At 38.5% G+C, this 13,077-nt stretch overlaps 1 protein-coding gene across 2 annotated transcripts in view; it reads left to right on the forward strand.

Annotated features, from left to right (window-relative positions):
- TRPM7 (transient receptor potential cation channel subfamily M member 7) overlaps positions 1–12,368 on the forward strand; it is a 52,563-nt gene extending 40,195 nt beyond the window's left edge. The window contains exons 26-40 of one of the 2 annotated variants that reach the window (XM_048318143.1): positions 144–859; positions 2,876–2,952; positions 3,802–3,861; positions 4,901–4,982; positions 5,376–5,446; positions 5,924–5,961; positions 6,955–6,980; positions 7,333–7,383; positions 7,471–7,536; positions 8,160–8,443; positions 8,775–8,857; positions 9,178–9,383; positions 10,413–10,464; positions 10,555–10,661; positions 10,839–12,368. In XM_048318143.1, coding sequence (XP_048174100.1) covers positions 144–859; positions 2,876–2,952; positions 3,802–3,861; positions 4,901–4,982; positions 5,376–5,446; positions 5,924–5,961; positions 6,955–6,980; positions 7,333–7,383; positions 7,471–7,536; positions 8,160–8,443; positions 8,775–8,857; positions 9,178–9,383; positions 10,413–10,464; positions 10,555–10,661; positions 10,839–10,969 — 2,050 coding nt within the window. In that variant the 3' untranslated portion in view covers positions 10,970–12,368. Of the gene's footprint in view, positions 1–143; positions 860–2,875; positions 2,953–3,801; positions 3,862–4,900; positions 4,983–5,375; positions 5,447–5,554; positions 5,596–5,923; positions 5,962–6,954; positions 6,981–7,332; positions 7,384–7,470; positions 7,537–8,159; positions 8,444–8,774; positions 8,858–9,177; positions 9,384–10,412; positions 10,465–10,554; positions 10,662–10,838 lie in introns of those variants that run through there. The other variant, XM_048318144.1, reaches the window with a different exon arrangement.
- The last annotated feature ends 709 nt before the right edge of the window (positions 12,369–13,077 follow it).

Raw genomic sequence — 13,077 nt, forward strand, 5'->3', positions numbered from 1 at the left:
CAGTCCAATACTGTCATATCATTGTGACATTTCAGAGTTGGTTTCCCCCCTGATTAAATGGGCAGAAAGGGTTGTAATCATGTTTCTTTTGTGTATTGAGAAAAATACCTTTCATATCCACTTCATAATTTGATTTTTCTTAGGGTGGAACAAATGTGCATTCAGATAAAGGAAGTTGGTGATCGTGTCAACTACATTAAAAGGTCATTGCAGTCTTTAGATTCACAGATTGGCCACCTCCAGGATCTGTCTGCTCTAACTGTGGATACTCTGAAAACACTGACTGCGCAGAAAGCTTCAGAAGCCAGCAAGGTTCATAATGAAATCACACGGGAATTGAGCATTTCAAAACATTTGGCACAAAATCTCATTGAGGATGGCTCTCTCAGATCATCTGTGTGGAAGAAGCACAGCATTGGAAATGTCTTTGGCTCTTTTCCACAAGGAGGCCTTGAGGGTAATAACGCTTTACTCTGTAACATTTCTATACGAGATGACAAAGAAGTCCAGCATAAGACAATTGGTCAGGAGTTGGCTCTGGTTCCCCGAAAAGAAGAAAAAAACTTCCAAGAGGCAGGTTCCTCAGGCAGTGCCTTATTTTCAAATGCTGTTTCCCCTCCAGAACTTCGCCAACGAATACAGGCTGCAGAGATCTCAAAATCCACTAGTAAAAGTAAAAAATTAGGCAACTCATCCAACAGCATGCCACATGTAACATCCCCAACAGCCAAGTTTTTTGTTAGCACTCCATCTCGACCCAGTTGCAAAAGTCAGCTGGAATCTTCAGCAAAGCATGAAGAGACTGTTTTCTCTAAGGCTACAGAAGGAGATAATAATGTAGAATTTGGTGCTTTTGTGGGTAAGTATAACAAAGTAGATTCTGAATGTCCTGAAGTCATTATTAGCTGCTCTTATCCTCTTGCTTCTGGCTCTGCTTGCCTTGCTTTCACCCAACCTTGTGTTGAAAATGGAGGATACGTTAATTGTGGTTTTATTCATGATGAGAGTGACACTAATGATAACTACAGCTGCAGAGTTGACAAATGTGCTCACCAGTCCCCTGTCAAGTTAGCGAAGAACAAGCCCCAAACGAAGTTCTCTTTGTCAACGGGCGACTTGATGTCAACAGTCAACTGTTGCGGCTCACGTGGAAAATTGAATATTAAAGATGAACTTTCCAAAAGTCAGCATGTCCATGCAATGGAACTGCAAACCCGAGATTTATGTTCTAACATCCTTATGGGACTGCTTCATAAACTGTGGACCAAATCTAAGCCACAAGGTTTGACTTACCAAGAATTGTATGGTATTTTGGGTGTATTCCGGTTGCAGGTGACTTTATTCTACCATTTTGCTCTGCTTTTTTTGCATTTAACATCTCTAATTTCCCTATGTTGCTTGAATGTTTTTTTTAACTCAAATTATAATTTCTCCATAATTCTGTCACATAGACAATATTTTTCTGAAAAACATTATCCAGTTGTTGAGTATAGCAGCTTTGGGCAATTAGCAGCTGTACAATTTGGTACGGGCACTGTAGACAAACCTTTTGTGACTCATTATAAAGCTCCTACCTTCTGATTGCATAAATCAAAAATATTGTCTATTTCTTGACGTAACTACAGAACACTACTCAGGCTGGTGGAGTCCTGGACAAATATCTTCATGGTATCTGTGTCAAGCTGAGGGTTCCTCCTATACTATATTTCTAAGCACTGTTACAACTGGGATCTCCCACTGTTGCCTAGGCTAACCTATGTTGGGGCAGTCGTTTTGGAAGCTTCCAAAGTCCTTTAATTCAATACAACATTTTGCCTCCCCTCAAGTTCTGCTTAATAGGAAAAAAGTGGATGGTTTTGGTTAGTTACCTACATATTTGAATGGTAAAACAGTGGCAGATTCATTGCAAAATACAGGTGTGGGTTTACTAACTGATCCCTGTAAAGTAGATAATGCTTTAAGTATGCTTAGTGTTTAGTAGAAGATTGTAATCTGGAATTGTCAGGTTGCCTGCAGAGAGGGGTTGTCTTGCCCTAGTTGTTTAGGAATGTCTCAGTGTTTTCCAGAGATTTGCTGAGGTTGTATAAATTTAAATCTCTAGACAAGAGTTTATTCTACTGCTGTGAAACTTGGATTTCTAAGAAGTTAACTGCATTAGCTATTTGTTTACAAGTGCCTCATGGTTGAAAAAAGAAAGCAAGGCTAAACAGAAATTATGGACAGTGATTGTACAGCTCTTATCTAATCTTTAAATGTACTTCACCACTAATAACTTTGAATACTAACTATACTTATTTACTGGAGCCAGATTTTTTGTATATGGTCCTCTGACACCTCTAGTATTTAGAACATACCCTTCCTTCTTACTGTCCACAATTTACAACACTTGTGATACCGTGCAAGTTTCAGTTGTGAAGCCAAATAGATTTTTGTTCATTATAAAGCCACATGTTTGGGAAAATTCTGAAAAGTATTTCTTGCAGCTGGGAGGATGGAAGGGTATGTTGTAAAAGCTACCTCCAGGAAACTCTGCTTCTCTTTCATTTGTCAAGCATACATAAAAGTACTGTAATTCAGGCCTTGTTCCTTTCCTGTGAGGAGCATATGCTTGAGTAAAGTTTTAAAACGTTAGCTTTACTTTTTGAATTGTGGTGCTCCACACCTCAGTGCGGGCAAGGCAATAGTCTCATATCAATATATTGTTACACTGATCTTTACTTTAGCGTGTTTGTAATGCCTTTCCTAGTGCAAACAGGCACACAGACCTTAGGTGGTTTGTAACCCTTTGCTATGGTGATGCAAACTATTGGCATGGTCAGAACACTGGAGGTTGCCTTTGATTTTGAATACTCTTTTTGAATTCACTGTGTCAAAGGTCACAGAGACAGCATGGACCTCCAGCGGTTCAAAGAGGCAGCCAGCAAAATGAAGGAAAGAAGTGTTGATATTGAGGTGAGCATGAAAGGCTTTGTCAGATATGTTAATGGGGGTCACTTTCTTTTAAACTGTAATGTCACAGTTCGTTTGGAAAAAGTCTAAGACCAAATATAATCAAAAAACTTACACATTCCTTGCAGACTGCACTTTGCATCTGTTTCATGACTACAAAAAAACAAATCCAGTGAAGACTCATGTAACCTTAACTGCCATCAAGTACTCTTGCTCCATAACAGGATACTCATGAAATAATAAACAAGCTCTGAAGTTATGAAAGTTAAGATGACGACAACTGTGAATTGAGATAAAATTAAGTATCCCATAATTAGTGTTTAATTAAACGTTTTACACTCATAAATTTCAAGATCAGCCTTTGGGAAGGCTAGAGTGATTTACATTATAATTTATAGAGCAAGATGACAGTGCATATAATTTTCAAAAGGGACAAAAATTGTTCCGTATGCTTCCAAGAAGAAAAAGCTTTTCTTATAAATTTGTCATAAACTAAAATGAGTAATTTCTGTTTCCTTAAGAATAATAAAAATGACTAAATGGAAAGTGATTAATCATAACAAACCTGCCTTCCAAGTACTATAGTGTGTGTATATGTATATATATGTGTGTGTGTATATATATATATATGAACTAGTTTTCTCTATGTAGCTGTTGAATTAGTACATATAAATTACTGTTTGCAGTTATTGTGCATTCAGGAGAGAATGTACCTTGAGAATTGCATTATGACCATTTGCAGGGTTTCTGTTCTCAGTTACTCCTTCTGATAAGGATAAAAGCTTTTTGTGTGTATTTTTGACACAGATTTTTTGGTGTTATTGTTAACAATTTACTTTGTTTCTTTGATAGGAGCAACAGGAAGACTTCAAAAAAGCTATATTGGAGGGTATAGAGACAACCAGACTTCAAGTATGTAAAGAAAGTTTCCATTTATTAGGGACATTATTTTTGACAGATACTAAAAGTATTCTTTAGTAAAGACACGGGTCTCTGTTCTTCTCTCATTATCTGTAAACTGGATGTTTCCTTGACATAGGTCTAAATAGTTTTAGTGTTTAGGGATGTAAAGAAATATTCTTCATGCACACAATCACACATTAGATACACATTTTGGACACACACAGAGGCCTGTGTATGTGTTTAGGTGTGTGGGGTGTATTCTGTAAGAGGGAAGGGTGAAAAAGGGTGGTAACAACTTCCTAATTGTTATAAATCTAGGAATCAAAAGCAGGGCACAGTGAATTTTTCTATTTCATTCAGGTAACCATTGGAGTTAATAGATGAGTAGGGAGGAATGCTCCAGCCCTGTGTCACTCTATGCACAGTCCTAGTTTGTGATCTTTCTCCCTTTTTGCAAAAGAAATACTTTTTTGTCAAAAGTTAACCACCTCAGTATATATTCCAATAATGTGTAATTGCTATGAAGGAGTATGTCCATGAGGAAATTCCATTCATAACCAGTACGTTTTTATGTGGCAAGGGTTTACTGTGTTTTGTTCCTATTTTAAGTGGAACTTAAATTCTAGTTTAACTAAATTGAACTTTAGTTTCTGCCAGAGCCACATTCTTGTATGAGAATTGATAGCCAACAAAGGGATGAGACAGATGAGCTGAACATGGTGCTTGTAGGGATCCGGTGTAATGGACATTTCTGTAGTTGGATCCTGTTGCAACATTCCCTTGCAAAGAACTCTTTCGGTGTGGGTCAGGAGTCCTAATGTGTGCCTGAAAATGTTACAGCTGGTGGCTGCTGTGAGGAGAGCATTTTAACTGAATTAATGCATTCAACATGTGCATTTCTGTGCAGTGAGGTATTTGAAGTACATCCAGAAGTTTTGAAGAATCCTGGATTCTGGGCAGAAACCGGGCAGATTGTGGTCCAAGAGTAGTACTTGAAAGCAATAATGATAATGACTGATGGTAAATGTAATTTTTTTTTTTTTGGTAGGGTCTTCAAACTGACAGTGGTCTACGACAATCCAGTTCTTGTGGTGGGTTTACTGACCCTCTGACAGCCCACTCAGAGCAGTGTAAGTCTGGTCTCTGTTCAGGTGACCTAATGTTGTCCCTAACTTGCCTTGCTAATGGATATCCTAAGAAGATGCAAAGGAAACACAAAAGCTTAAATCATCTTGAAATACTTTCATGTTTGATCGTAGTTGAATCTTCTCCTGCTTCTTGTGGTTCTTCTAGCCGTGGCAGCTCAATTCTGTTACCTTGTATTTGCCACAGCCAGCCAGAGTGGTAAAAAACAACGTGATCTAGTTAGGACTGCAAACTCCTTTTAAAGATCAGATAGTTATGGGTCAGGCTTTTTTTGTGAGAGCTATCTCATAAAAGCTGTCTATTTGTTCACTGTTAGGAAATAGGTGACAGTGACATGTGCCATTCTTTATCCAGTTACAAATCTCCTTCATTTGCAGTGTACAGCAAGAGCAGGAGAGCATCGAGTGAAGACACTCAGCAAGTCGACTCTAAAGCAGCCTTACTGACGGTTTGTATCGACCTTCTGTGACATTGTTGAGCAGAACTAGAAGCTGAACAAAAAAAGGAGAAGAAACAGATAAAGAATAATACTGATTTGTGGACTTGCTTGTTCTAGGAGGCAACAGGAGACCTGTTTTCACTAAGGGAAGAAGTTGTGTATGTTCTCACTATGAAAATCCATGCTGTTTTCTGTTTGTAGAAAAAACCAAAATTCTTTTCTTTTAAGGAAAAGAATTATTTATACAATCCATGAAACAGTAGTGAATATATAGCCTTATTTATTCTTTTAATTGTAGTTACCATTTCTCAGTTGTATTTGGGTCTCTCCATTCAACTGCAGTTCAGTACAGCCTGGTTTATTTCCAATAAACAGGCTGTATTGCAAGAGCTTAAAACACATTGCCACCCACCCCACTTCCAGCTGAATATAATGTGCTTTCCTTAACTGAAGCCCTCTTTGTTTTTCCTCTCCTTTGTTTCAAAGGATTGGCTACAAGGCAGACCTTCAAATAGCAGTCAAATGTAAGTAAGCTTTCTACTAATGGAGCAATTTTATCACTCTGTATTTTGATCTGTTTTTCTTTTTGGTTGCCTTTGGCTATAGTGGTATTTAGTTGCGTTTAATGCAAAAAAACCCCACCGAGTTTGAAATTTTTTTCCTAATAAATGACCAAATGTGTTCACAGGAATCATGGGATCATCATAGAATGTTTTGGGTTGAAAGGCTCTCCCAGCCTGTCTCTGGAACAGAGGGGCTCCAGCCCTTGGAGTATCTTTGTGGCCTCCTCTGGGCCCTCTCCAACAGGTCCTTCCTACCTTGGGGGCCCCAGAGATGGACACAGTGCTCCAGCTGGGGTCTCCCACAGCAGAGCAGAGGGGCAGAATCACCCCCCTCAACCTGCCGGTCACTCTTCTTGGATGCAGCCTAGGATTGGGTTGGCTCCCAGGCCTGCAGGGGCTCATGGGTGGGTGATGTTGAGCTCTCACCGTGCTTTGACAGGTTCTGTTTAGATTAATGGTGACACACGTTGAAGGGCAAAACATGAAAATGACTGTGTTGACACTTGGTGAGCAGCTCTCTTCCTGGTAAAGGTCTTTACTCAACCTTTCAAACTGTAACCACCTCTGCAATCGTGCAGACGTTTCTCTTGTTAACAATTACCCTCTGAGTTAACTCTTAAAGCCATTACCTTATTTATCTGATAACAGAAGGGTAAGCCGTTGTGAACAAGTTTTAATTAAAGCACCTCTGTGGGAGCGAGCTCTTGTGATGCAAACTTTACATAATGTTGTGCATGACTTGGAGGTATTTAAAGTGTAGCTCTAAAAGCACGAGATTACTTAACAGCTTTCCATTACTATTTTGTAATTAAGAAACCTGTACTGCCCTTGAAAAATAGGATAACAGGATAAGAGTGGTACTGTGAGGTTAACAAGGTGACCTAGGATGGTGTGTCAAAAGCAGGGAATACAAAGTAAGTTTTGAAGATGACTTGTTTTTGTGGCATTTCACAGGCCATCGGAAGAAGATGCATTGAATGGTAAGTTTTCTTTCTGCTGTAAAGGTGAGGGATTTTTGTATATAATCAACTGCTTGGGTCTTGTATGACAATGTATTTAATTGATGGTAATTTGGAATTTAATGGACACACAATACTGCGATTTTTTTTTTTTTTAATTTTTCATAAACCACATATCATTAAGCACTACAATTTTTATTTTTTTCCCCTGAGGTACTAAAGACCTAAGTGCAATATTTAATTTTCTGCACAGCAGATGCTTTTCAAACTGTAGTTACTTGGCAGTTGTTCTTTGCGTGTGGTATTTTAGTACATAAATTAGTGGCAAGAATATCTCTTTTTTTCTTCCTTTTTCTCCTTAATCTCTTTTCAGGCATTGCTTCTCCTTTCAAGCCCATCATGGATATCAATTACTATTACTCAGGTCAGTCCCTCTTATGAACTAATGTTTGTATTTTTATTGACACTTCTAAATCCTTAAACTTCAACAAATGCTGCCATTTTCCTCTAGCTGTAGAAAGAAATAACCTGATGAGATTATCACAGAGCATTCCATTCACTCCTGTGCCTCCAAGAGGTAAGAACTGTATTTCTTGTTGCTGGTTCACTGTGGCCTTTTGGGGAAGAAGAGAAAAGCAAACCTTATATGGAATTTGGTTTGATCATTCTAATATAGAAGGATCAAAGCAAAGTTCACAGTTTCTCATAGCAAGTGTGAAACTGAAGTCTTAATGAACTAAAAGAAGTCTAGGCTCTGTCTTAGAACACTCAGAAATATATGTGAGTATGACACCTTTTCTAGGACAACTCACTTGATTATGAAATGTAGATTTAATTATAGTTGTCCTCAGAAATGGTGTTACAGTGATGGTAGTATTGTACTAACAGTTTTATAACAAACTATTCTGGAAGGATCCCTTAAAGTTGTCTCCACTTGTATAAACTGTAAACAAACATTTGTTCAGTGTTAGTGCTGTTTGAGCAGTGTCATTAATAGGTCTAAATAGGAGGACAAATTTTGCATCTCTGTGAAAAGCTGGAGAGGGGTTGTCCTACTGGGCAGTTTAAACTTTTTGTTAATTCAGGATGTTTGTAATGACTTAATATTGCAGCTTGTTGTAAGAAATCATAGGTTTTCAGTGCTTTTAATATTAAACTTGGAAAATCCAATTCAGTAATTCTTTTTGTGCTGCCACATAGGTGAACCAGTCACTGTGTATCGCCTTGAAGAAAGTTCTCCCAGCATCCTGAACAACAGCATGTCCTCCTGGTCACAACTGGGACTCTGTGCTAAAATTGAATTTTTAAGTAAAGAGGAGATGGGAGGAGGTTTACGTCGAGCTCTCAAAGTCGTCTGCACGTGGTCAGAATATGATATCCTGAAATCAGGACATCTCTATATCATCAAGTCTTTTCTTCCTGAAGTTGTCAATACTTGGTCAAGCATTTATAAGGAGGACACTGTGTTGCACTTGTGCTTGAGAGTAAGTTCTATCTTTGTCAATTATTAAACATGGACAGGCATTACATGTTGAACAGGAATCATTTTTCCACCTGTAAACTAGTATATACTTACTAGAGTAGAAAAAAAATGGTTACTCTGGGAATTCTGTATGAGCAGAAGGGATAAAAACTCTGCTCCAGAATGGGTTATTTAATCAAAGAGCTCAAACTCTTAAAATATAGACATCATTTAAAAAGCAAGTAATCTGTTGCCCTGTCTTGGGGGAACAGACACTGTTCCCACTGCCTGCTTGGCTCTCTGCTGTTCCCTGTTCTGTAATGCAGCTAATGGAGTGTGGGTTTGACTCACAGGAAATCCAGCAGCAGAGAGCAGCACAGAAGCTGACCTTTGCATTCAACCAGATGAAGCCCAAATCCATCCCATACTCTCCAAGGTGAGTGTGTTTAAGCTGCTGTTATGGTGCATGCTTTTGGCTCAGGGGGAGGCCTACAGGGTTGCTGGCAGATGCATCAAATATATGAAGATACTCACATGTGGATATTTGGAATATTGCTGTCAATGTGGCAAGCAGACTTGTCCTTGGCAGTATTTCCCACTGATACTTTCTGCACTGATTCTAATATACTGTAATCATCTAAATGGCTTTGTATAATGGTTTCTTTAAATCGTTAGCAAATCAAATAAAAATCTAATAGTAATGATAGATCTGTCATTTATTTTGGAATTATATTCATTAAGTATGCTTTTTACTAGGTTCTTGGAAGTTTTCCTGTTATATTGCCACTCTGCTGGCCAGTGGTTTGCAGTTGAAGAGTGCATGACTGGAGAGTTTAGAAAATATAACAACAATAATGGTGATGAGATAATCCCAACTAACATGCTGGAGGAGGTTATGCTGGCTTTCAGCCACTGGACATACGAGTACACAAGAGGAGAATTGTTGGTACTAGATCTGCAAGGTAATGCCCTGACTTTGAAACTGGGGTTGGGGCCAAGGTGTATGCAGGTTTTTCTTTTGATAGCACTTTGCTAAGAATTTGTATTCCTGTAGTAAATAACAAGCATTATTTAGTGCTTCTTCTTCTAGTTAGTTTGAATCTATGATTTTCTTATTTAACCATACCATGATATAGATTGGAAAGGACTTCTAAGGTCGTCGAGTCCAACTTTACCCAGCACTGCCGAGTCCACCACACACCACGTCCCCAGGTGCCACCCCAAAACATCTTTCAAATCCTGCAGGGATGGTGCCTATACCACTTCCCTGGGCAGCTGTCCCAGTGCTTGGCAACCTTTTCAGTGAATAAATTTTACCTCATATCCAATCTCAACCTCCCCTGGTGCAACTTCAGGCCATTTCCTTGTCCCATTGCTGGAGACCATCCCCCACTGGGCTACAGGGTCCTTTCAGGTAGTTCTAGACAGTGATAAGGTCTCCCCTGAGCCTCCTTTTCTCCAGGCTGAATGCCCCCAGCTCCCTCAGATGCTCCTCACAGGACCTGTTTTCCAGACCCTTCACCAGCTTTGTTGCTTTAATGTGGTCTTAAATCTTACAGCAACATGGAAAATATAAATATTTTATATATATACATCTTTTCCTAATGAAATGTGCCATAAAAAGATGCTATTTCTTGGCACATTTGTGCAGTACCAATGTGATAAGCTGGTTTTATCCTGAACTCTGTGCCAGGTATTCTGGCAGTGAGAACTGTATAGGAGGTTTTTCTCATGGGTGAAAACTCAAGATAGGAAATGCAAAAAATAGGTGGAAGAAATCTGAGAAGTACCAAGTGCTTGTTTAGGAGCAATTTTTTAAGGGCAGAGAATCACATATAGTTTGGGTTGGGTTTGTTGTGGGTTTTTTTCTCTTTTTATTCTTGGAGACGCTGAGAAGTCATAGCTAAGGATTCCAAGGCTTTTTAATATTAATGTATTTATGTAATCAGAAATGTATCAGATTTAACTTTTTCTTCATGTGCTGTCTGAAGGTGTTGGTGAAAATTTGACAGATCCCTCTGTGATAAAAGCTGGGGAAAAAAGGTAAGGGTAAAGAAAGACTGAATATTACAAAATTTTCACTGGAAAGGGAAAACACATTTAAGTGATGTTTATGTGCACTTTATTTCTAAGGTCATATGATATGGTGTTTGGTCCGGCCAATTTGGGAGAGGATGCAATAAAAAACTTCAGAGCAAAGCACCACTGTAATTCCTGCTGCAGGAAACTGAAACTTCCTGGTAAGAGCTGCTGTATCCCTCCTCCTGAGACACCTATGTCATGAGATGTTGTATGAAACATAATGAAATAGTCAAGGCATGCTGTGAAAGTGGAACAAGTAATAAACAGCAGTTTTGTAATTTGACTCAAATAGCTCAAGAAATAGTAATCATTGTGACTTTGTTCTGTTTGTACAGATCTGAAGAGGAATGATTACACACCTGACAAGATCATATTTCCTCAGGACGATGCCCCTGAATTGACAATTCAGCCTGGAAGCTGCACCAAAGATTCCGATCCGGCCAATTCTATTCGGCTGATGCTCTGATGATGTGACCAACTCATGGCTTTGTTCAAACTTCATGGAACCTCACAAAGTTGTCACTTACCTTTCCCTCACTTTAATGGAAACGAAGACTTGTCAAAACAAGGATTACTGTCTTATAAGTGGAATTTTGGCTGGTCCATAATCTAAGGATTTTACGACTTGTGATAACCATCTACAGAGCAGCGTGGCAGCTGATCATTCTAAAGGTGGATGACAAGTATTTAAGATGTGTTTTTAAAGGGGCTTTTTAAGCAGAAAGTTTTATTTTTTATTTTATTTTGGTTTAGTGGAGGATTTTCTTCCTGTAGTCCTGTGGTGGGAAATATGCCTTCCACCAAAAGGATTTTGGTAGTTGATGTTTTAAGGTAAAGCATTTGTCTTTTTGGTATTTGTCTTACTGTCAATAAGCAAAACCAGGAGAAAGCACCTACCTCTGTAATGCCAGAGTATTCTTAGAGTGTTTTCGGAAGTGTTCCACTCATGTTTTCTCACCAGGTGTCTTTTAATCTGGCCTTTTGAAGAGGACAGAGCCAAATGAGGTGTATATAGGATGCAAATAGACTGAAGTTGAAGGTAGGAACTTGATCTGTTCCAAAAGAGAGAAAGTCTCCTGAATCAGGATTCTATCAGCTTCATGACTGTAAAGCTGGGCTTGGTTGTTTTTGTTTTGTGAAATAGAGCCTGAATTGTGCATAATGAAATTTCTTGTTTTACACATTTCAATTTTATCAAGTCACTGTCAAATAGTAACAAAGCCATGATAGACTGGTATAATCATATTTAATAGAAGAATTAGTTTGTGCTGGTCCAAATAAGTTGCCTTGTAAGAACACAAGTTGGAAGTGCTTTCCCTCGTACGTATGTAGTGACCGCTTCAGAAGTTCTGCCTTCCAAAGATCTCCTAAAATGAGTATATTGAAACCGAATGTACACATAACTTGTAAATGTATTTAAAATTGTGTAGAAAACATCTTTAATGTTATGTTATTTGTGGTACTTACTTATGAGAGACTAGGGTTGGATTAGCGTTGTGTAAAGTACGGGAGATTGCAATGCACCTTCATGCCAATAAAATGTAATTTAACTGTCCCAAATACTGTTGAGCATTCAGCAAGAAAAGAACCTGTTGTCCAACTGAAGTTTCATGCTGCGATTTTTTTTGTTACATAGGTACTAATTTGTAATTTTTAATTAAAAGGGCAGTATATAGCTCTATAAATTTTTTATTCAGTAGTGTATCTTATAGATACAGACCTAAGGCACGAACACAATAGTTGTTTAAATGGTGTTTTATGTTTGATGGGGAAAGGTAAAATGTTATAAGGATATAATACTGTATACATTTTGTATATCATTAAATCTTTAAAGAATCTAAAATAAATTTATTCTTGTTTACAGACTTCTGCTCTCCGTCTCAGTCTGAAAGGTTATTCTGGTGAACTTAAGTAACTCTTTATGCAGAAAAGTAGGATTTGCTGTGCTGGATCAAGGCAGTTGTTTGCCTTTGAGGTATCACAACTTTGGCCAACACCAGGAACTAGGGAGGTAAAAAAGTGAAAACTGTCATAGTTGTCAAACCCATGTGAGGGGGTCAATGAGTTAATGAGTCAAAAATAGCTCTTCACAGTGTTTAATTAGGAGCTGCTTCTTAGATGCCTGATGGCATCTCCTCCTGTTGCTGGGAGGGAATGGGCAGATATTCGAGATGTACTTGCACCTTTCTAATGCCAAGTAACAGCAGCACCGAGTCCGTAACTGGCTCTGCAGATGGAGAGAGATTTCTAGAGGAGCCTCTGCTGTTTTGAAAATGTGACCAAATTCAGCGTATGAAAGAAGAAAAACATATTGAGAAAATTGTAAGTGAAAACTGGGAAGCTTTCTGTTTCTTGACAAATACTTAACTACGCACAGTTAATTTTAGCCATGTTATTGGTCTTCAGTGGTTCTGCTTGTGACTCATTTCTTAGCAAAATAAACAGATGTGACCACCTTGTGATGGGTGTGAGTGATCATGGGGAGTGTTTCTTCTGCTCAGTCTTGCAGTGACTCAGGCCTGAAGCTTTTCAAGACCAAAAGGGGAAAATGTGGTTGGGAAATGCCTGTAAGAC

Source organism: Corvus hawaiiensis, chromosome 13, assembly GCF_020740725.1.
Source record: "Corvus hawaiiensis isolate bCorHaw1 chromosome 13, bCorHaw1.pri.cur, whole genome shotgun sequence".
Lineage (NCBI taxonomy): Eukaryota > Metazoa > Chordata > Aves > Passeriformes > Corvidae > Corvus > Corvus hawaiiensis.